Source organism: Carassius auratus, chromosome 27 (genome assembly GCF_003368295.1).
Source record: "Carassius auratus strain Wakin chromosome 27, ASM336829v1, whole genome shotgun sequence".
NCBI classification, from domain to species: Eukaryota; Metazoa; Chordata; class Actinopteri; order Cypriniformes; family Cyprinidae; genus Carassius; species Carassius auratus.
Window position 1 is genome coordinate 9,114,218 of NC_039269.1, and position 21,451 is coordinate 9,135,668.

General features: G+C 36.2%; 1 protein-coding gene across 1 annotated transcript; it reads left to right on the forward strand.

Moving 5' to 3' along the window:
* The first annotated feature begins 1,344 nt into the window (after window positions 1–1,344).
* Window positions 1,345–20,630, forward strand: LOC113045386 (kelch-like protein 24). The gene is made up of 8 exons (XM_026205762.1): window positions 1,345–1,550; window positions 3,794–4,672; window positions 5,549–5,664; window positions 6,764–6,948; window positions 10,292–10,410; window positions 17,124–17,312; window positions 18,462–18,650; window positions 18,733–20,630. Exons 2-8 carry the CDS (start codon window positions 3,872–3,874, stop codon window positions 18,931–18,933), a joined length of 1,800 nt encoding a protein of 599 aa, XP_026061547.1. The 5' UTR covers window positions 1,345–1,550; window positions 3,794–3,871; the 3' UTR covers window positions 18,934–20,630.
* The last annotated feature ends 821 nt before the right edge of the window (window positions 20,631–21,451 follow it).

A 21,451-nucleotide genomic window follows, 5' to 3' on the forward strand; every position in this document is an offset into this window, starting at 1 on the left:
TGCCAGTTAAAACATGAAAATCTGTAATGATGCTCAACTGGGGTTTTGTAAGTAATAATATGATATGTCACAAAAATATGTGAGAATAATGTACATTTAGTTGTGGTAATAATGGCATGTATTGTGTTAAATATGATGTGTGTATTTACTTATGGTATTCACTGTGTATTTTGGTTACTAAGAACTCAATTTCTAGCGTATCAATAATAATAAAAAAAATATTATACTGTAAGTCTGCCTTCCCAGCCTTCATACTTCTTCAGTCAGTAGCACCGTTATAAATATATTTAAGATTTACTACTTTAAACCCTATCAGAAATAACTATAATTATGGAGCTTTACAATTGGTGTAATAGCCTTTAAAAATCTCTCATTTTGCTTATTTTTGTATTATTACATCGGTAGCTTAAACTAAGTTACTATATTTTATCGTAGAGACGATACTGTACGTATTTTGACAGAAACGAAGTTATGTAAACTATTGTCATTTCGTGATAAGCGAGCACGTGTATTGTTAAAACGTTTTTTACACATATTTGCGTAATTTGAAAGATTCCTGTAAAAAATATTAAATAAAACTTACCAGATACTTAACTTAATCCTCACTGTTCTCCTGTAATTTAAATAAAAATGCCCGCGAAACACTGGTAGGATTAGTTAAAATAACCACAAGATGGCGCTATTGGCGTCTTTGAGTAAAGATGAGTTCGTCTAGAAGTTTTATGAAGGCGAGTTTTTGTAAATGTATTTAATCAAATAGTTTTTACTAAATATACTGTATACTGTACATTGTATCATTCACAAATAATTCTTTAATTATATATACTTCAGGTTAAAACAGGGAGATCAAGTTTCTAGTTATGCGTCACGTTTTTTTCCATCTCTCAATCTGTCCGGAGAACTAAGTTACTTGTTTTTTTGTGTGTGTGTGTTTAGTTTTTTTTAATCAAGGCGTCTTTCTACAGTTACATAAAGAAAGGGAAGCAGTGCCAACAACACCACCATTTTATTGAACTGTACAAAACATGTTATACATGTAAAACTAGCAATACATTCTAATCTAAAATCGTTACATAATTTATAACGTCAGACAACACTTTTGGCTTTGGGACCGTTGAAAATGTTTTAAAGTTTGCCGTGACAACAATAAGACACAACGTCTTCGTTCATAGTCGGGTTTTTTTGTTTGCAAACAACGATCAGCAACCACATGGAAATTCTCCCGCAATGAATTCTGGAATATGATGTTCTTTTGCTGGGTTTAAGGACTTATGAAACGGCGACAGAACTACATTTCCCATGAACACATTTCCCTTGAACAGCTGACAAAACAGAAGTACGAAGCCTGTGTGTGCATTCTTTGTGCCAGAACACGCAGAGAGAGACGGACGATAACAAAGAAAGCTTAACAGTGACAGCACAAGTGCTCACGCTTATGGATCTCTTTTTTAGAAACAGCCGGATTTGTTTGTTTGTATTTACTTTTAAGGATCTTTAACCCTTACTATTAAATTTGATGTTTGGCAGAAAGTTGGTCTCCTGTGGATAAGGTGAGAAAAATAATGCTTTTATATGAGCAATTTCAGTGATTGATTTTAAACTATGGATTGAGACTTAATCCATGTTTGTTTATGGCGCTTTTTCCTATGTGTAGTTGAATATATCTTAATATTTGCTTATGTCTAAATAATGCAATCTATAATGTGTGAATATAATATATAATATACATATACATATGTGCATAAAACATGGTGTGTCTGTGTGTGTTTATATATATCACTTTTTAATAGAATTATTATCATTTGTATTTTAATTTTTACTCTGAATCTCGTACTGAGATCATTTCTGCTGGCAGCTCTTAGGTTTGATACAGAATGTTTATTTAGAAACTACAACTACTATAAATCTCTGGTAGATCACCTTGAACCTGCAACAAAACCGCTGGGATGATTATTGAAACATAATGTCTGGACTAGGTTTCACCCAGCTTCAACTCATGAGTTTTTAGACCATCTAAAAAACAATTGTCATCTTAAAATGGATTTTTCTGCAGGCTATTTAGAAATCTGGTCTCTCTAAACACCTTGTGATTCTTTGTCTGTGGTTTAAAACCTTTTAATGAGTATAAATCGCACATAATTCATCTCATTTATATTATGTCATCATTTGAGTCCGCATGTGGCATGTTTTCCTGTCAAACCGCTTCAGCTGTGGAGGAAATATTGAGCAACCATTCATGTTCCTTTATTTCTACTTCCACAACAAAACAAACCTGAGTGACTTCAAAAAAAGATTGCGCAAACTCTCCCTCTTTCTTGCTCACTCACTCACTTTATCTCTCAGCCACAAAGAATCAGTGGTCTTTTTATATCAGTGCACTATTCTCTTGAGGAATAGTTTCTTTTGTTTTTTTCTTTACTGGTCACATGTCCTGACGTATTTCAGTGTGCTCTAGTTATGAACTCAGTGCCTGTGCTTTCTGTTATGATTTAGCAGTAATTTGCTTTTTTTTTTATTTACCTAAAACATTTGTATTCTTTTTTTTTCTATAGCACTCATAATACAATTTAAATAACACTAATATTCACATTTTCCTTAATATAATGAATAATAGCCTAACTGTACATTAATGTAGTCTACATCAGGTTTCCCTAATAAATTGCCTGCAGGAGAAAAATATTTGGCCGTTCTTATTTCAAGTAATGTGCCATGAAATTTCAAACGCAGCAGAAAGTGACATTGTGTTTTCACGGCATGCAAGCGGTGTGGTGCAACGCAACAAAATACAATCGAATCCATCAGTGATGATGTCTACAGTGGATGTGGCGACATAAAACAAATCCACAGCAGTAGACTTCTGCCTCGTTCTATTTATGATGTACTGACACAAAGTTAAAATGATTTGCAATGCTTTGTCGTGTCCAGACGCGATGTGACAGCAAAAACATGACGAGTGTGAAGAAAAGAAAAAAGTGCACATGGAAAATAGATGATTAAAATGTATGTGGATTCCATCTTTGTCATAAAGATCACACAAAATAATAGTCAAACTCCCATTAGACACATTAAACGTTGAATAAATATATATATATATATATATATATATATATATATATATATATATATATATATATATATATATATATATATTTATATATATATATATATATATATATAGAGAGAGAGAGAGAGAGAGAGAGTACATATATATATATATATATATATATATATATATATATATATATATATATATATATATATATATATATATTAAATGTATGCATTTATCAGACGCTTTTATCCAAAGCAACTTACAGTTTATTCAGGCTATCAATTTCCAGGGAATTGAACCCCCAACCTTGCCCTTGATAATGCAATGCTCTACCAAATGAGTGACAGGAACATATATATATATATATATATATATATATATATATATATATATATAAATATATATATATATAGGTCAGTGACCCTTGGAATTGTTGGATGGTTTTCAGTTTTCTCATTAAATTACATTTTTACTTGACACTTAGCCTCCACATCTGGGTCATAATGCCTCCTTTTAAAGTGTGAGCCTGGCCGTCTTCTTTATGAAATGCCACAAGGTCAATATTTCCTTCACAATTTAGTTGAAACACATCTTAAACAGGTCTTTGGGTTTACCTGAAAATTACAGACGTATGTGTTGCAGCATAGATAGTAATGCTAATCTCAAGAAGGTGGACCTCCAGAAATGTACTGAATACCACTAATGTAATGTTTGTTTTTTGTAAATGCTGTTCTTCTGCAGGTTTTGATGTTCCCCAATCCTTCCTGCAACCCCTTATTGTGATTGTTTATTGGTGAAGTGCTCTCATCAGATACAATCATGGTGCTCATTCTGGGTCGCCGTCTGAATCATGAGAACTCTGGTGGTGTGCCGGAATCCCTGGCAATCAAGCGTAAAGTCTTTGAGATTGAGTCCAAGACCCTGAACGATGTGTACAACTTCTCTTCCGGTTCCTCTCACTCTGAGAGTGTCCTTCAGGTCTTCAACGAGTTCCGCGACAGCCGCCTCTTCACGGACGTGATCATAAGTGTCCAAGGTCGCGAATTCCCATGTCACCGTGCCGTGCTGTCGGCCTGCAGCAGTTACTTCCGTGCCATGTTCTGCAACGACCACAGAGAGAGCCATGAGATGCTTGTGGAGATCAACGGCATCCAGGCTGATGCTATGGACACATTCCTGCAGTATGTTTACACCGGTCGTGCCTGCATCACCACCCACAACGTCCAGTTCCTCTTCGAGACCTCCAGCCTCTTCCAGATCAACACACTGCGGGATGCTTGTGCAAAATTCCTGGAAGAGCAGCTGGACCCCTGCAACTGCCTCGGGATCCAGCGTTTCGCAGATGCCCACTCTCTCAAACAGCTGGCCAGTCGCTGCCGTGCTTTCGCCTTGTTGAATTTTCCAGAAGTTGCTCAGCATGAGGAGTTTCTAGACCTTCACAAGGATGAGCTACAGGAATACTTGGCCAGTGATGAGCTATCCATTTCCAGGGAGGAGATGGTGTTTGAGGCAGTAATGCGTTGGGTCTACCATGGTGTGGAGTACCGCAGACCCATGCTGAAAGATCTACTACAACATGTCCGACTGCCTCTCCTGCACCCAAACTATTTTGTACAGACGGTGAGTGGTAAATTCAAATTCATTTGAACTGGTGGAGAAGCTCTTTACTAGTTCAACGAATCCAGAAATTGGCTGTTGGATTATTTCAGAAAATAAGTTCTGTGACCAACAAAAGTTGAAAAGTTGATAAACATTTTGTTCGTCATGATAATCTTCACAAATGAACACAAGAAACATCATCCCTGCAGCACTCTATAGAGATCAAAGAATCATAAAATCAACCTTGGTTTGTTTGTTAGTGTCCTTAAAGTGAAAATGAACCAAACCTTGGGTATGGCTTGGTCCTAAAGTTACAGAACCAAATAAAGTAAGGCCTTGAGATTTGGCTGGTTGTTGCTGCATTCCATTTACCTTGAAAGTTGGACACCAGAGTTAAGAATGATGTCACATCCAAGTTGACCACGTTCCAGTACCCAAGTTGGCATCCTGGATAGCACTGTGTGCACCCCTTGGGTTACTGAGACAAACAGAAATGTTAATAAACAGTATATAACTACTGTTTCATTTCTGTTGATGCACTGAGCAGCCATATTGGCTTCTGACATCAGGTTGTTGAAGTTCCTCCTAATTTTCCGAGTAAAAACTCAGTGAAAAGTTCAAACAGTGAACTTCGTAATTTCCAACTTACGAGTACAAATGGAGTGCAGCATTTCGCTCCAGTGATTATCAAACACTCTTTGAACCAGTTAATCAAGATCTCGGGGGGTTCAGTTGAATACTATGGGCAGGTGTGTTGATGTTTGCCAAGTCAAAGCTCTTTCCTTATTGTCGTAATGCAATAAGATTATTTAAACAAGATAGCCGGACTCTAAAGGAAGGTAGATATAAGAGAGCCAAATGAAGGTCATGCATTAAGTATGTGATCGTATTTTGCAGGTGGAAGGCGATAAATTGATCCAGAATGCTCCAGAATGTTACCAGCTGCTGCACGAAGCACGTCGCTATCACATACTCGGCAATGAGATGATGTCACCACGAACCAGACCCCGCAGGTACACAAACATTTCTGACCGGAAATTGGCCGATAAGATGATTTGCTCTTAATAAAACAAATAGTTTCTTCTTCCTGTGAGGGACTAAAATTATATGCAATTCACAGAATGAAAGTGAAACTGGACAAACTGAAAACAGGTTTGTTGAATTTTTGAGGATGAGACATGCAGCATTGTTACACCATCCTTTAAATACTCCGCAATTTGTTAACAATAAATGTATAATTTGGGCTTAAACCTTAGTAACTTAATTGCATAATTCATCTCCATTTAGAACAAATATAGTCCATTTCTACACACTCACTCGTCTGATATCATTAACTACTTCTGTTTATAGAAAGTATATATATAAAAAAAGGGCTCAAAATGAGAAAACGTCTTTGTTTAGTGGCAGCATGTCTTGCTCTGGAGGCAGTATTTATTTAGGGAAACTGTTTTTGGATTAGTATCCAAAGTATATAAAGTATTTTTAGAGTAGCATCTTTATAGGAGTCAGATGTAGGGAGGTTTAATCAGTACTTTGAAGCATTATCTCGATATGGAGTTTCTGTATTTAGAGTCAGAACCCTAAAACTTGTATTTAGAAGCAGTATCTGTGTTTGGAGTCAGTATCATGAATTGGAGGTTGAAAATGTATGAGCTTGCTTTCAGACATTCTACTCTGCTGGCAGAGAAACAGCCATATAACCTTTATTGAAAATCATATTTCAAGATTATTTAGTGCCAATGAATGCACACATACAGCCTAAACACAAATTAGAAATGCACACACCTTCACTCTACAGGACTTGAGATTTCTCTGTGCTGCACACATGTAAACAAGCTCTGCAGACACTCAATCTGGACTTTATCACGTGGTGTTGTAGGAGTAGGGCTTTGGTTGAATGCATGCACTTTTTATTGTCTAGAACTAAAAAAAACTCCTGTCATGTGGGTCTTTTACTTGTGACAGTGCCTAGAAAGATGATTCATCATTCTCCAGTAAATCATAGCGGAAGCTCATTGAACCTTTGCAAGAATGAAGCTTAACCACTTTCTGATGATGTCAGCACTTCAAAGCCTGTGCTTATCTGATATTGTTATTATTACCTTTCTGCAGGTCTACTGGTTTCTCTGAGGTCATTGTGGTGGTGGGAGGCTGTGAGCGAATGGGGGGTTTCAATCTGCCGTACACAGAATGCTACGACCCTGTAACGGGAGAGTGGACATCTCTTGCTAAACACCCCGAGTACACTAAGTCTGAGTATGCAGTGTGTGCCCTCCGCAACGATATCATTGTGTCAGGTAAGACCCTCTTATTTCTATGCGAAAAGTAATTTTGTTTTCTGTTTTTGAGTAGCCCCACCCACAGTGAAACTTCACTGGTCCAAAGCCCTCATCGTAGCTTTATATGAAACACCCTTTATTTTCTAATTGGTTGGGATTTTGTTACATTATGCTGTATTTTTGTTTTAACTGCAGACAGAAAAATGACTGGAAACTTATAAAGTGTGGTTAGGACATGGTGAAATGTGTTGTACTTTAGGTGCTGGTGTGTCCTGTTCTTGATCACAGTGACTGATCAGAAAGTGACTAGTTGTGTGGAACCTGAACACACACACACACATTTTCGAGCAGTGTTGTTTGTTCCTATAGATTCAGCCAGATTTACACGTTAGGGATGTTTTTCTGGAACATAAATTACATCTTATATAAATTGTAGATGTACATTTTTGCAATTCTAAGAGTTTTTTATTTTACCTTAAAACATTTGAAGTGTCCTACTTACAAGATTATTACTATGTGAAGTGTGAGGTTAGGTGATCCGACTGTATACCACCTCACCGTTTGAAAACTGTTCAATTGAATCAGTTTTGAAGACAGGAACCAAATCATGTATGGGGATCAGAATATCATAGATACTTGGAAATGGGTTCTTAAAAATTGTGCCAGTAAGCAACCATCCCTAGCAAGCACCACTCATATTTTCTTTAGAAAGTGTTAGCAAACAATTTTAAACCCATTGTTCAGTTGAGCTTAATTTAACAAACACTGTTGTTGTTTGGATGGGTTGGACAAATTAGTCCAGGGTTTTCTGTGGTGGGTTGAGGGCTTGTTTGTGAGCAAATGCTCTGTTTGTGAGGACATTTCTGGAACAGCTGTTTATGATTTGAGGAAAATCGGAAACAACAGCTGCCTCTGTGATCAGCCAGTGTGTCAAGGGCTGTTCGCCCTGGCAAACGTTCTATTGGCTGAGTGCTTGGGACATGTTAAACTCTAACTGGCACAGGCGAGTGGTATCTTTGGGGAGTATTTGCAACAAGAGTTTAAGATAGTTCCAAGAATGATCTGCAGTTTTTGGCTGCAGATGTTGGTAAGGTTATTGCATCACGTCAACCAGGGTCACTGATGCAGGTCATGCATTCGAGGAGTTTCTGTATCACTGATGTTTTATGCATTTAGACTTGACCTAAATTCCTTCAGCTCACATGTGTTTTTGTTTAAACAAACTGGATGTCATAATGAGGAATTCTGAATTGTGTAATTCTTATTCTTCTCCATCTAGAGCCATTGTTTGTAGAGCCAAGTAGTATGGAGTGTGTTTTGTGAGTCTGATTTCCATGAATAGTGCTGTTTTCGCACTCGTGTTCTCACACTCAAACTCTCAGAAACACACTTTGATCAACATCACTGCCTACATTGGTTTATTCGTGCCATTTTATTTTAGCTAAATAACTCAAATGACACACATTTTTCAGGATTTTTAAAGTATGTCATCAAGGTCTGGTAAAAAAAACACTATCCAAAATAGAATTGAAGCTATGTCCCTTCAGCATGTGTGGAGCAATGTTTGTGTTAATGACTAGTTTCTATTCATCTGCAGGTTTTGCATCCGGTCTTGAAATTGCCTGCTTAGTGACAACATGTAAAGTGTCAGCTGGAGACAGGCTTCATCTTAAATGCTGGTTTGTCTGGTCTTCAGTCTGAAAGGCTTGATGGTATTTGTCAAGGGATATTGACAGAAGAGCAAACTAAAAGGACTGGAGCCTTCATTTTGTCATTATTATGTTTACTCAGCTTTAGATGACAAAGCAAGCTCAGCCTCTATAATCAGAGATTGTGAATCTGTCTTTGTTTAGCAGACAGTTGCGCAGCTAATCCGCTAATGGAGTTTATGTGCAATGTAGTTCTTGTTGTGCTGCTTGTACTTCCTCAAAAACGTTCTTTTATTATTTTCTACCTCCACTTTTTCCATCTTTCAGCTTCCCTTTTTCATTTCCCCCAGACTTTCAGTAAAAAAAAAACGGGTTATTTTGAGTTTGTTTACTTTAGCACTCATGTGCATTTTAAATATGAGCTAAAGAGGCTAAATTTATAAGGTCAGTGTTTCCTGCAGCAAAAATAGCAGAATAAAGGCGTTACCAAGATGGTCATCTAGTGCACTGACCTACCTTGAAGGAACTTTGATGGCTCTGAAAGGGAAGAAGTGCCTCTGAGCACTTCTCAGAACTTCATTATCTAAGTCTGTAACAGAATTAAAGTGGAACGGCCTTCTCCCAGGTGTTGAGTGTGTGTGTGGGAGAGAAGGACTGTCAGAGCTTGTTTTAGACCTGCTGTTTGGATGATAACCAGCCATTTGGCCGAGATGTGAAGTGACAAAGAATAGAACAGGCCTCAGCGGGTTTAGATAAACACAGATGACAACAAGAAAGGACGTTCAGATCAGAGGGAGCTTCTCTGTTTAACAGGAACACCGGTGAAGCACTGTGGTTTGTGTAATTACAGACATGGTGTTGTCTGAAACTGAGAATTAATAACCTGTTTGTGGGTTTGCAAATTTGAAACATTGGACCACAAGCAAGCTGCTAGTGGTTGACAAACAAACTATACTGTGGCCAGAAAAAGTATCTGGACACTTAAAAATGTATGAATGTCATTGATGAACTAAATGATGCCTTAATGATGAACTAATTTCACTTTTCTGAGCCAATTTCTGCAATGTTTGGGCTCAAGGTAATTTTAGTTGATGTTCTATTAAGCCATTAATAGGTCATGGCAGAGTACTAGATCATTATATTAGGTCAGAAAATAATCAACTCATGTTTGAAATCCAAAAAGTCTCAAAATACTTTTTGTCTTCATTATAAAGGGATTATATGCAGAGTTTTCACACACACACACACACACACACACACACACACACACACACACACACACACACACACACACACACACACACACACACACACACACACACACATTATACTGTATACACACACACACGAACAAACACATATATGCCAAACAGCTTTTTAAATTTCCATTTAAATTGTTCATATAAAATATTTGAAATGTATTTTATTTCAGATTTATTCAATTAAACAAGTTTTTTGTTCATAATAAAAACACTCGCTTGTCTAAATGGGGTCATTCCATAGACTTGTATTGTTTTTATACTGAGTCGTTAGAAATAACCCTCACAGAATTTTATCTTTATTTTTATTTTTTATACAAATGAGGCTATCCTCAAGCATCTCCACAGGAAGGGTTTGTCAGTTTTTGGTAATTTTTGGGTAAATCTAATTGACACACACACACACAGAGAGCTTGCTTATGCTGTTGTTAATGTTGTGGTTGTTATTTACAGGCGGACGCATCAACAGCAGTTACGTCTGGATGTATAACTCTCAGCTCAACATCTGGATCAGAGTGGCCTCTCTTAATAAGGGTCGATGGAGACACAAGATGACCGTTCTACTGGGGAAGGTGAGAGGGAGTGGTGTGCATCTGTCTGTGTGTGTCCTTTCCAGTCCCAGTGTCCCATTTCCTAAATCAAAAGCACACTTCCTTTACTGCATTGTGACTGTATGGAGAAATTTATGCAGGATTTGCACCTTTGTGTTGCACTTATAAAACATCTCATGTAAGTACATATTTTTATATTAAGTGTTGCTTGGGAAAAATCTGTTTAATTGGTTTCAAATACATGGCTATTTTTGAATGGCTGTTGATGGACAAATATGATTTTGGCTTTATTTAGGCATCCCCACCCCTGTTTGTTCCTTTGTTTTTCCTTTTAATAATTAACCCTGTATTGAAATTACTCAAAATGTTTCTTCTCTTTCTTCTCCAGAATTATCTTCAAATATTGCAGACAGATAGACTTAACGTTTGTTCTACTTTAAACTGGTGGGGGAAAAAAATGTCTTACCCAGTTGGCATTTTTTTTAAGCATATACACTGTAAACCCTGATAAGTTCACAGAACTCAAAAAATATTTTGTAACAGATTACACAAAAACATTTAAGTGATGTTTTTAAATGTTTTAAGTTTACATAAACTTAAAAAATTTAATTCCAGTTGCCTTAAATTATCTCAGAGTTATCTTAAATAATTATATTTCTGAACTTATAATTAGGGAGTAATTCACTCATAATTTTAGGCTCTACTATTCACCACAACGGTAACACTACAAATCCAACATAACATAAACCTTTGTAAAATCTGATATAACACAACATTTATGTATTAACTTATGTCCCTCTACGTTAATCTTGTGTAAAAACACACAAAATAACACTTAATTTCTAAATTTATTTTCCTTGTTTTCTGATGCAAAGCATGCTGGGAACTAGAAAACACAATCATTTTAAGTTCACCTCACTACAACAAATTTTTGAGTTAACAGAACTTATTTAAATTAAGTCCAATGAATTTTCGTTATTATTTGAGTGCAATTAACTAATTTCATTTGATTAATTTCACTGTAGGAAATAAATTATTTTGTGGTTTATGCTTCAAATAAGATTAAACACTTTGGCAGTGGCGTAAGAGAAATAAGCTTTACATTTTACAGCACAAAACTATACATTAGATAAAAGTGCAAAAAAAAATAAGTGCAAATAGTGCATTTTAGTAACCAGGGTTTAAGTGCGTGTTTAGGACTGTTTTAGGGCTGTAGGTTTGTAGGTTTTTCACACGATGGTTATTTGGGCCAAAAGAATGATATCTATAGAAACCTTGGGGAATCAGCCAAATACATTTTTAGTTTATTTGATTTATTAGTTTTACCCAGTGAACATAAGGGCACAGAAGAACAGGGCACATGCATTTTCACTTTTTCTTTAGGTCACACCATACATTATATGGGGGTAAGCAGATAAACATAAAATTTTCATTTTTGGGTGAACTATCCCTTTAAGTGCAAGGCTCTGCCACCAACTTGTAGCAATGTGGTTGTTCAGTTTTTCTAGATTTGTCTTAATTGTGTAATAGATTTGAACAAAGAAATCAAGTGCTACGCACATGTATTGGTCATTATTTGATTGCAAATACAAAAATTTGAATACAGAAAATGGGGTACATAATAAAGCAATCACCCCTTTATTGAAAGAGGACAGGAAACTGCTGTCAATTTGCTAATGCAACGTTTGTGGAAATTAGCTGCCCTAGTTATTGTGTTGTGTTTGTCTTATGGAGAATCATGCTTTACTTCCTGTGAATATTTTGTGGTATTTTCATGTTTTATGATAGTTTTTATTTTTTTTATTTTGAGAGTTTGTGAATGTTTTAAACACATGCATTTTATTACACATGCAGGGGGTGTAATGTGCTGCCTGCTTGGATGTAATGCATGTTTTCTGTTCGTACACAAAACAAGAGAGACAAAGAGAGTGAGAGAGAGAGACATACACAAAATGCTCTCTTGAGACTTTTTTTTTCTTGGAAAAGGGTTGTTGTAATTTCTCTCTTTTCCTGTGTGTGTGTACCCGCCCGGTGCCCATCCTTCTCTACAGTTGTTTACAGACACATATGCTTGCTTTTAAGAATGTTTGTTTCTTTATAAGGAGGATGGAAATGAGTTAACATTTTAAAGGAAACAGTTCACCCAAAAATATAACATTTATGCCCTCATGTTGTTCTGAACATGTATGACGTTTTCTTTAATTAACAAGAGGGTGAGCAAGTGATGCTGCAGAATTTATATTACTTCGAACTACCGTTTAAATGTTTTTCATTGAGGTTTATTTTTTTATGCATTACATTTTGCATTGTTTACGGCCATGTTTGCATGCTAAATGCATTACTAAAGGTGGCCCAGAAGTCCACAGCACACCGACATCTCAACAACACAATAAAATTGCCACAACACAATGCATATGACTAATTTTGTTGTGTTGCAGCTTGTTTCTGCTGTGTTGTGCACTACTGGATACCATAATTACTATGCTTTTTTTAATGCTTTAAACAACAAAAAAAACAACAAAAGCAAAACAGTACACCAGACATTATGAAGCCAGGGGAACAAATCAAACACACTGTATCAGTTAGATTGATTATGGAAGAAGAGAGACAAGATAATCTTTTGGGAGTCACAGGAAAGTTAAAGCAAGACACTCATACAGTTGGAATATATTTATTTGACCACATGCTGATTTTGTAATCTTGCCCACTTACAAAGAAATGAAGGGTCTGTAATTTTTATTGTAGGTTTATTTTAATGGATAGAGACCAGCCAAAAGTTCCAGAAAAAAACACATTATATAAAGGTTAAAAATTGCTTTGCATTTCAGTGAGTGAAATAAGTATTTGATCCGCAACCAGAACATGACTTAGTACTAGGTGCAAGCACAGAGGTAAGATGTTTTTTGTAGTTGGTCAGCAGGATTGAACACATCTCAGGAGGGATTTTGATCCACTCCTCTTTACAGATCCTCTCTAAATCTTTAAGGTTTCTTGACTGTCATTTGGAAACTCAAAATTTCAGCTCCTTTCACAGATTTTCTGAAGGATTGAGGTCTGGAGACTGGCTATGCCACTCCATAAACTTCTTATTGAGCCACTCCTTTGTTGCCTTTGTAGTATGTTTTGGGTCATTGCCATGCTGGAAGACCCATCCATGACCCATCATCAGTGTCCTGGCTGAGGAAAGGAGGTTTCTCGTCCAAGATTTTTGCCCCATCCTTTTGCCCTTCAATGAGGCGAAGTCGTCCTGTACCCATAGCAGAAAAACAGTCCCAAAGCACAATGTTTCCACCACCGTGCTTGACTGTAGGGATGGTGTTCTTGGGGTCAAAGTCAGCATTTCTTTCCCTCCAAACACGGCGAGTCGAGTTAATGTCGAAGAGCTTGATTTTGGTCTTATCTCACCACAGCACTTTTTTCCAAGCCTTCTCTGAAACATTTAGATGTTCTTTGGAAAACTTATGACAAACTAAAACAATATCCTTATCAAATCAGCGTTTAAACAAAATAGTAATTTTGTTTATACAAAATACAATGGTGGTCCAAATAAAATAACGCCCCAGAGGAAATTAGTGCTTGTAGATTAGTTTCCAAGCTAAAAAATCTTGAAAGGCAGATTTCCTTGGCAATTTCTCAATCTTATAATCACACATTAGTAAAAAAGAAAGACCCCAGAATTTGTCAAAAATAAAATTTCTAAATTAATAAATAAATACGTTTTTCAAACAAAATTTTATTTTCAAAATTAATTTTGAAATTTTATTGAAAGTAGAGAAATCTAGAATGTCAAGTCCACCATTTTTAAGGGAATTTATAACTACAGATTTAGTGCGCACAATTCTTCCATAAAAATAAAAACAAAATCTGATCAAAAGTTAGAACAGTTTTATTGTCTAAATGTATAACTAAAGCAATTTAGGTTAGTCTAGAAATTCCTTCTAGAAACTCTACCTTTAGGGACAGGTCCCTTAAACCCCTTAACTGTCTCTCACATTTTTGAACATAGACTTTGTAGTGCACAATCCAGACTTAAATTTGTATAATTCATGAATGAAAATCATTTTGTAACATGATATTGATGTACCATTTACATGGTAATAAAAATGTCTGATTTTAAAATGGGTTTTAAAGGATGAGTTTTGAGATTTTATGTTTTCAGTTGATATATAACTTCTGATGATTTCTAAAATGTGATGAAAAAGGCAATGAAGAAGTCTTTTTTTTTTTTTTTTTAAACAAAGGTCAAAACTCCAGTTATAATTTAGATTTTTGAGGGTGCACTCTTGTCATAAATTAATCGATTACTTTTCCTACATTATTTTTAACAAAAAACATTGGTAAAATATATATTTGGGAGTCGTAGACCTTTCCAACAATATATAGTTTGTCAAGATTAGATTAGATTTAATTGTAATATAGTGAAGTAAATGTAGGCGTCCCACAGAGGGGACGGGTGAAAGTTAACAGGTTTTAATACCCAAAGATTACATTTACTTTTAATCATTTCAAAGGCAGGATTAAAATTCATGGAAAGTCTTATCGTGTTCATTTTTCGTCATGACAACACCTTAATAGTTAACAGTTTCTTTAATGCAGATACAGAAGGGAGGAGTTTCAAGACTAATATCTTACATTTTATATATTAAGGTACAAACCAGAAGCATTAGAAAACAACTGGATAGTTTTAATTGTCTGATTAACCTGGCTAGAATTTATTTTGAATTGCTTTCTAACCTCATAAACAGTAATTGGTGACTCACATTAAATGTTTTAATCATCATGATTAACAGAATTAAAGTTACTAAGATGCTTACTAAATGTATCCTAATCATCTAGATTCAATTTAGATTCATATAAATTTGAGTAAAAATTGACAAATTGATACGTTTCTTTAGGATTTTCTGAGACAATCATTCCAATATTTAACTGACAAATAGAATTGTGTTTAGCCCTGTTTTAAGTGTAAAGAAATAAAAAGACATCTGTTCTCCGTATTCAAGACACCATTGCCTTAAGCCCTTGACCTTAAGAAAGCACCTTCTGCTCTTAATTTATACAAGTCATCCAATTTAATTTGCAACGTACCATATGAGGCCTGGCATCCATATGCCGCAAGAAGCAATGCAATCATGACCACTGCTGGCTGGTGAGCACGCATTATTACTAATGTTAGCCACATTAGCATCGACCGAAAAATAATTCAAAGGACCATGTTTACATTCCATGGCAACACAATACAGGAGAAAATGTCAAGTCAAAGATGTAACAAAACAAACATAGCATACAATTAACTTAAAGTATTTTTGATCTGTTTAAGCACACTTGGTGCCAGAGCTAACACAAACACGTCTGATCAGGTAGCCATCTTGGACTCACCCCCTAATAACCAAGTTCAGATAGTGACCCTTTGAAAAATTGTCTCTTTTGTTTGACATTTCAGAAGAACCCCTAGTGTTTTGCTGAAAAACAGATCAAGCAAGATAAGAGAATGAAGAATGCATGTACGTGTAGATGGTAGAAAATCATGTTTGATAGCATATCTTGCATGATTTCAGTCCATCAACTTCATTCTCTTATCTTGTTTGTGCAGTTCCTTATAAAAAGACTTGCATGTTTTAGTGGGCAGAGACAGTGGTGTTCAAATCCTGATGTTTTTTTTTTTTTTTTTTGCAACTTTAACAAGCCAGTAACCACCATATATTTATAATGGAAGCAGAAGTATATGACATTTTGGTATGCATACAATTCCTTTCCTTTTAATGAATAAATATAAGATTATGGATTTCAGTGGAATGAATGCCATTTTAATCAGTGAAGATGCAGGGACAGGGTTTAAGCCACAAGAGAGTGTGAATTAGAGAACTTTAGCCTCTGAGGTCAGAGGTCATCAGTCTGTATGTGTGTTCACATTACACATGATCTTAAGCCTTAGGCTGTAACTGTGAACTGTTTCTCCTCTCTGTTAAACTGGTTTCCTGTTGAACAGGTTTAATGTGGGTCAGTGTCATTGTGTTGTTATCGTGCCCCCTCCACACTTCCTCTGCTGTGTCAGTTTGAGGATAAAGCTGTTTGTGGAGAGGATACGACGAGTGCTTGTCTTTGAACAGCTACAGAGAAACACCGAAGCCAGGGAAACGTGGTGCATATGTTTGATATCACTCGTTGCTTATTGTTTTAGTAATAGAATAATTTGCAGGATAATTAAACATCATTAAAAAGGAATCGGTTCACCCACGTATGAACCTTTGCTGAAAATGTACCCACCCTCAGGCCATCCGAGATCTTATATGTTGATAAGTTTGTTTCTTCATCAGAGCAGATTTGGAGAAATGTAGCAGTACATCACTTGCTCACCAATTAATCTTCTGCAGTGAACGTGTGCTGTCAGAATGAGAGTGCGAAGCATCACAATAATTCACAAGTAACTGACAGGACTTCAGTCCTTCTTTTAACGTCTTGTGAAGCAAAGAGCTGCATGTTTGTAATAATCAAATCCATCAAGATGTTTTTAACTTCAAACTGTTGCTTCTGGCTAAAGTATGAGAACTTATCCATAATATTGTTATCTCTAGTGAAAAGAAATCCTGTCTGAATCTGGAGAGAAATATGCACAGTTAAAATATTATTACTTGCATTTATTTTTTCCTCCCTTAAATTATTTTTTTTAGGGTTGGATTATCTAAATGTATTCTTTTAGATAGCTAGGTAAACGTATCTGTGTGTGTATCCTGCAGGTGTATGCAGTTGGAGGTTATGATGGGCAGTCTTGTCTCAGTAATGTGGAGGTGTACGACTCATTCTCCAACCGCTGGACTGAGGTGGCCCCCATGAAAGAAGCCGTCTCCTGCCCGGCGGTCACCAGCTGCGCGGGAAAGCTTTTCGTCATTGGAGGAGAACCCTATGAAAACAGCTGCTCCAATAATGTGAGTGTCAAACCGTATTAAACACACCCGCAATATAAAATTAGACCGAGCTCATCTATGAAACCAAACTTTGTTCTTTATTTAAAACACCTATATATGCTGGCAGAGACTTCCTGCAGTACTGATTTTGAGTAGGTGTCATGAAAAAACCTGGATTTTTGTTTTAGGTGAGGACTTTGTAAACCTCTAAAATATGGGCATCTCTTTGAACAGAAGGTGCTGCTAACGGCAGATGGGTAGTGAATGTGTGTTTTGTGCAGGTGGTCTATAACCTAGTAGACAGGTGGGCCTGCATTCTGAGCTTATTGTCCTCAGACACTGCTGCCGTCTCGGGTAACATCTCACATGGGTTTCTCTCATTGATTTTTCCAGTGCTCAGATTACTGCATTCTTTACTTGCCATCTGGAACAGAAAGAAAGAGGGATAGAGAGAAAAACATGAAAGGGAAGGATCTGATGTAGTTTAATACAAAGCTCTCTTATACAAAATATTGCAGGTTCCTCGATATAAATGCTGCATCTGTCATCTGAGAGTTTCCAAATGGTGTCTCTTCGACAATGTATCTTTACTCTCTGTCAGTGTGCGTGTCTTCAGTGACATCCGTATTGTCAATCTTTCTCAAATCTATACTTCAGCCAACACAGAGAAAGATGTTTGCACTGAAGAGTGCAAATATTAGATTTACCAGGTTGTTCTGGTTTTCGCCCACGGGGCTGGTACTATGCTTTCAGCTCACTGAATAGGATATTGTGTTTATGACTATGAGGAATTTAAAGAGAGATTATGACTATAGTGTTTGATCACCGTTATAACACCTGCATATTCATGTATCCAGGAATGTTTGTTTAATTTCTGCAAATAGGAGGTTATGATGGTTGTGAAAAAAAATTATACAATGATATATTGTGTATACACACATATAAAAACTCATAGAAATTGGTGGCCAATTTTGTTCTCAAAAAGGTGAGGAGTTTGCATCTATGAAAAGACTAAAACTAATATTAAAAATGAAAACTGTATATAAACGCGGATTCAGAAAATTACTAATAATATATAAATAATACTAAACTAACTGATACGTAATAGTTTAGTTTAGAATTTTAAGAATTGTCGAGATTATAAAACAATCTTTTCCCCTTGTGTTTTAGGTCCAGTGTTATGACCCAGAGTCAGACAGCTGGGAGCTCAAGGCATGCATTCCCTTCACCAAACCCAATATCTCTGCCGTTTCTCTCAATCACCTCATCTACGTATGCGGTGGCCTTACCAAGTCCATCTACTGCTACGATCCTTCACAGGACCAGTGGATGCATGTGGGTCACACCTTCAGCAGACAGGTACCTGAAGCCTAGTGGAAACATCAAAGTTCCTGTCATTTAGTACCGTATACTGATTCTATCATGGTTTCTGTGTGTTTAGGAGAGTTGCGGTATGTCCATTTGTAACGGAAAGATCTACATCCTGGGCGGACGGGGGGAAAACGGCGGCGCCTCTGACAATGTTGTGTGCTACGACCCAGCCTCTGGCATCATCACATCCACAGCTGCTTTGCCTCGTCCCATCTCCTACCATGGCTGTGTTACCATACACCGTTTCAGCGAAAAACAGCACAAACCCTGAAAGCATCTGAAAACACCCATCCAGACTGTCCCAAACATGGAGCTGTAGACTCTTACATGTATATCAACTTTGCATCACTTATAATGAGTGCACTGATATTTTTTTAACATGTACACATCTACATGCACTGTAGGCGTAGCTCCTTGTTTAACTGCTACAGTTGATTTCATCATCGTGTCAAAGTTGTTATTAACTGTAAGGCAACAGTCAATGGAAATTTCTGGAACAAGGAAGTATGCAAAACATTACCTTCCTCATAATTGAAATACGCATTCAGAGAATGAGTCAGATCTGATGGAGTAATCACCTTTGATGTCCTGTATTGACTCTAAAAATGCACACTATTTTTATTTGTGTTTCTTTTTTAAGATTTGTTTTGTCACCCCCCCCCCCTTTATTTTTAAATGCGCATTTGTTGAGGCCTTTAATTTTTTTTATTTCTTTGTTATTTTGTAGCACTATTCTTGCATATTTGACAATGTTTGTAAAGTCTGCAGACAGAAATTTTTATGTGCTTTTTACATCATATTATTTAGCTTATTAAGTAAAAGGAAGCACTTAAATACTACATCAGACATGCTGTATGAGGTTTTCATGAGGAGGTTTTTGCATTCTAAGCATATGAAAACCTAAGGCTGGAAACCGCATACCTCAGTGATGGACAGGTCATTTTGGTCAATGAATTGTCACGTCAGGTTCTTATAGGTTCTTGATGAACCGTACAGCTGTGAAACTTTTTATTTCTCTCCTGTGCATCAGATCTATATTTGAGCGTCTCTTTATCTTTAGTGTGACAACCAGGACGTGCCTTTCTGATTTTTTTTTTTTTTTTTTTTTAATCAGAGCCCCAATCATGCACTTGTATGTACTAGTGTTAGTAATGTATGGCAAGGTAAATGCATTCTACTGTGCTTTGTGCTTTGTAAACAATCTCAAATCTGTAGATAGCATCTGAATTTTTGAGATGGACTGTCAGAAATTCTTGTGTTTGCGTGTGGCTGCGCGTGGTCAAATTAACCTGGAACTGTTTTCATGTTTAGCAGTAAGATAACTGCAGTCTCTGCTCTAGTACTTATCAGTACTGGAAGCAGACATTTACATGTCAGAATAATTGTGTGGAATTCATCTGACTGTGTCAGGCAGGATGCTGGCAGCTAGTTTACCTAAAGCACTTGCGTCTCCTGTATTTCTGCCTGCAATGACAAAAATGTAAGTGTTTCTGTACAGTATATACTTATTTATGTTTTCATATACATAATGTTGATTTGTCCTTCAATCATTTTGATTATTACCAGCTGTACTGGTCTATACTTTTTGTAAATGTTATTTTGCCAACATACTGTATGTTCCATTATGCTAATTTGTTAAAATAACATGTGACAACTTTTTACAACCCAGCTCTATATGGTTTGTCTGGGTTAGATGTGGTGTTTTGTAGGATTGTGTGGACACAGTTGGTCCAAGTTTTGAGTTGGTTTTCAGCTCATTCATAAGTATAACCTGGTATTTTTGTTGCAGTAGAAAATCCTAAAAATGCAGTTTCGAATTTCATTTCAGTGGATTGAAACCGTAACTGTAATTGTGTCTGAGTCCAAAGCATAAGAAATATTGGACATTTTTCAAATATACCAATAATAATATACCATACTTTGTTAAACTGCAAAAGTGCCTCAATAAAAAAAGTTTATTTGCAATGATTTATGTTGTCATTTCAATATCTGGAAGCATGAATTATGTGTTTGTACAGCCCTCTTCATACTTGTGGTTCCAGAAACCGGGCATTCCCTGGAGTACTTTTGCATTGTGCGTTATTCAAGATTCAATGGAAATTCTTCAAAAGGAAACCTAAGCTATATTCCTCATACTCTGGTGGAGATGTAAGGTCGATACAAAACATAGTCCCACTCTTAATTAAAAAGTTGACTTCCCCATTCTGAAAGATTACCCAAGCTCTTCAAAAAAAACAAATAAAATAAACACTATATTTTATAGTCTACTGAATGTTTTGAATCTCAAACTAAACTTGAAATGTTTGAGTTCCTATGGATTGAAATGTAAATAATGTGGTTACAATAAGGATTATTGTTTACCTGTCTGACTTTAAACTTTTGTTGTTGTTGTGAATATGATAAGAAACTATATCTTAGCTAATAAATTATTTATATGCCGCAGAAACAAAGTTAGCATATATTAATAGTCTTATAAAACAAATACAGCTAAGAAAAAGTGTAATTAGTGGAAGTAGGCATTTTACATTTATTGAACTTTCATATTCAATAACAAAATATAGTGTATGTTCTTTTATTGGTTTGTTTATTAGATTTTTTTTTTGTCTTGCCCTGAGGTTCAGATATTTTTTTATACTCAAGTTATTCTATAAGCATTTGTAACGCATTTTGTCTTTCCCGGATAACACCTGGCAAGTGTTAAATTCAGATGGCTATGGAGCCAAAACCATCTTTACAACTGGTCAAGGCTATTAAGGTCAGCTCAAACAGTTTGACCCATACAGGTACAT

Excerpts from the sequence above, each read along its gene's own strand:
- LOC113045386 (XM_026205762.1), top strand. The coding sequence starts at position 3,872 with ATGGTGCTCATTCTGGGTCGCCGTCTGAATCATGAGAACTCTGGTGGT. Across the intron at positions 6,949-10,291 it reads CAACGATATCATTGTGTCAG|GCGGACGCATCAACAGCAGT; the intron begins GTAAGACCCTCT and ends TGTTATTTACAG. Across the intron at positions 10,411-17,123 it reads TGACCGTTCTACTGGGGAAG|GTGTATGCAGTTGGAGGTTA; the intron begins GTGAGAGGGAGT and ends TGTATCCTGCAG.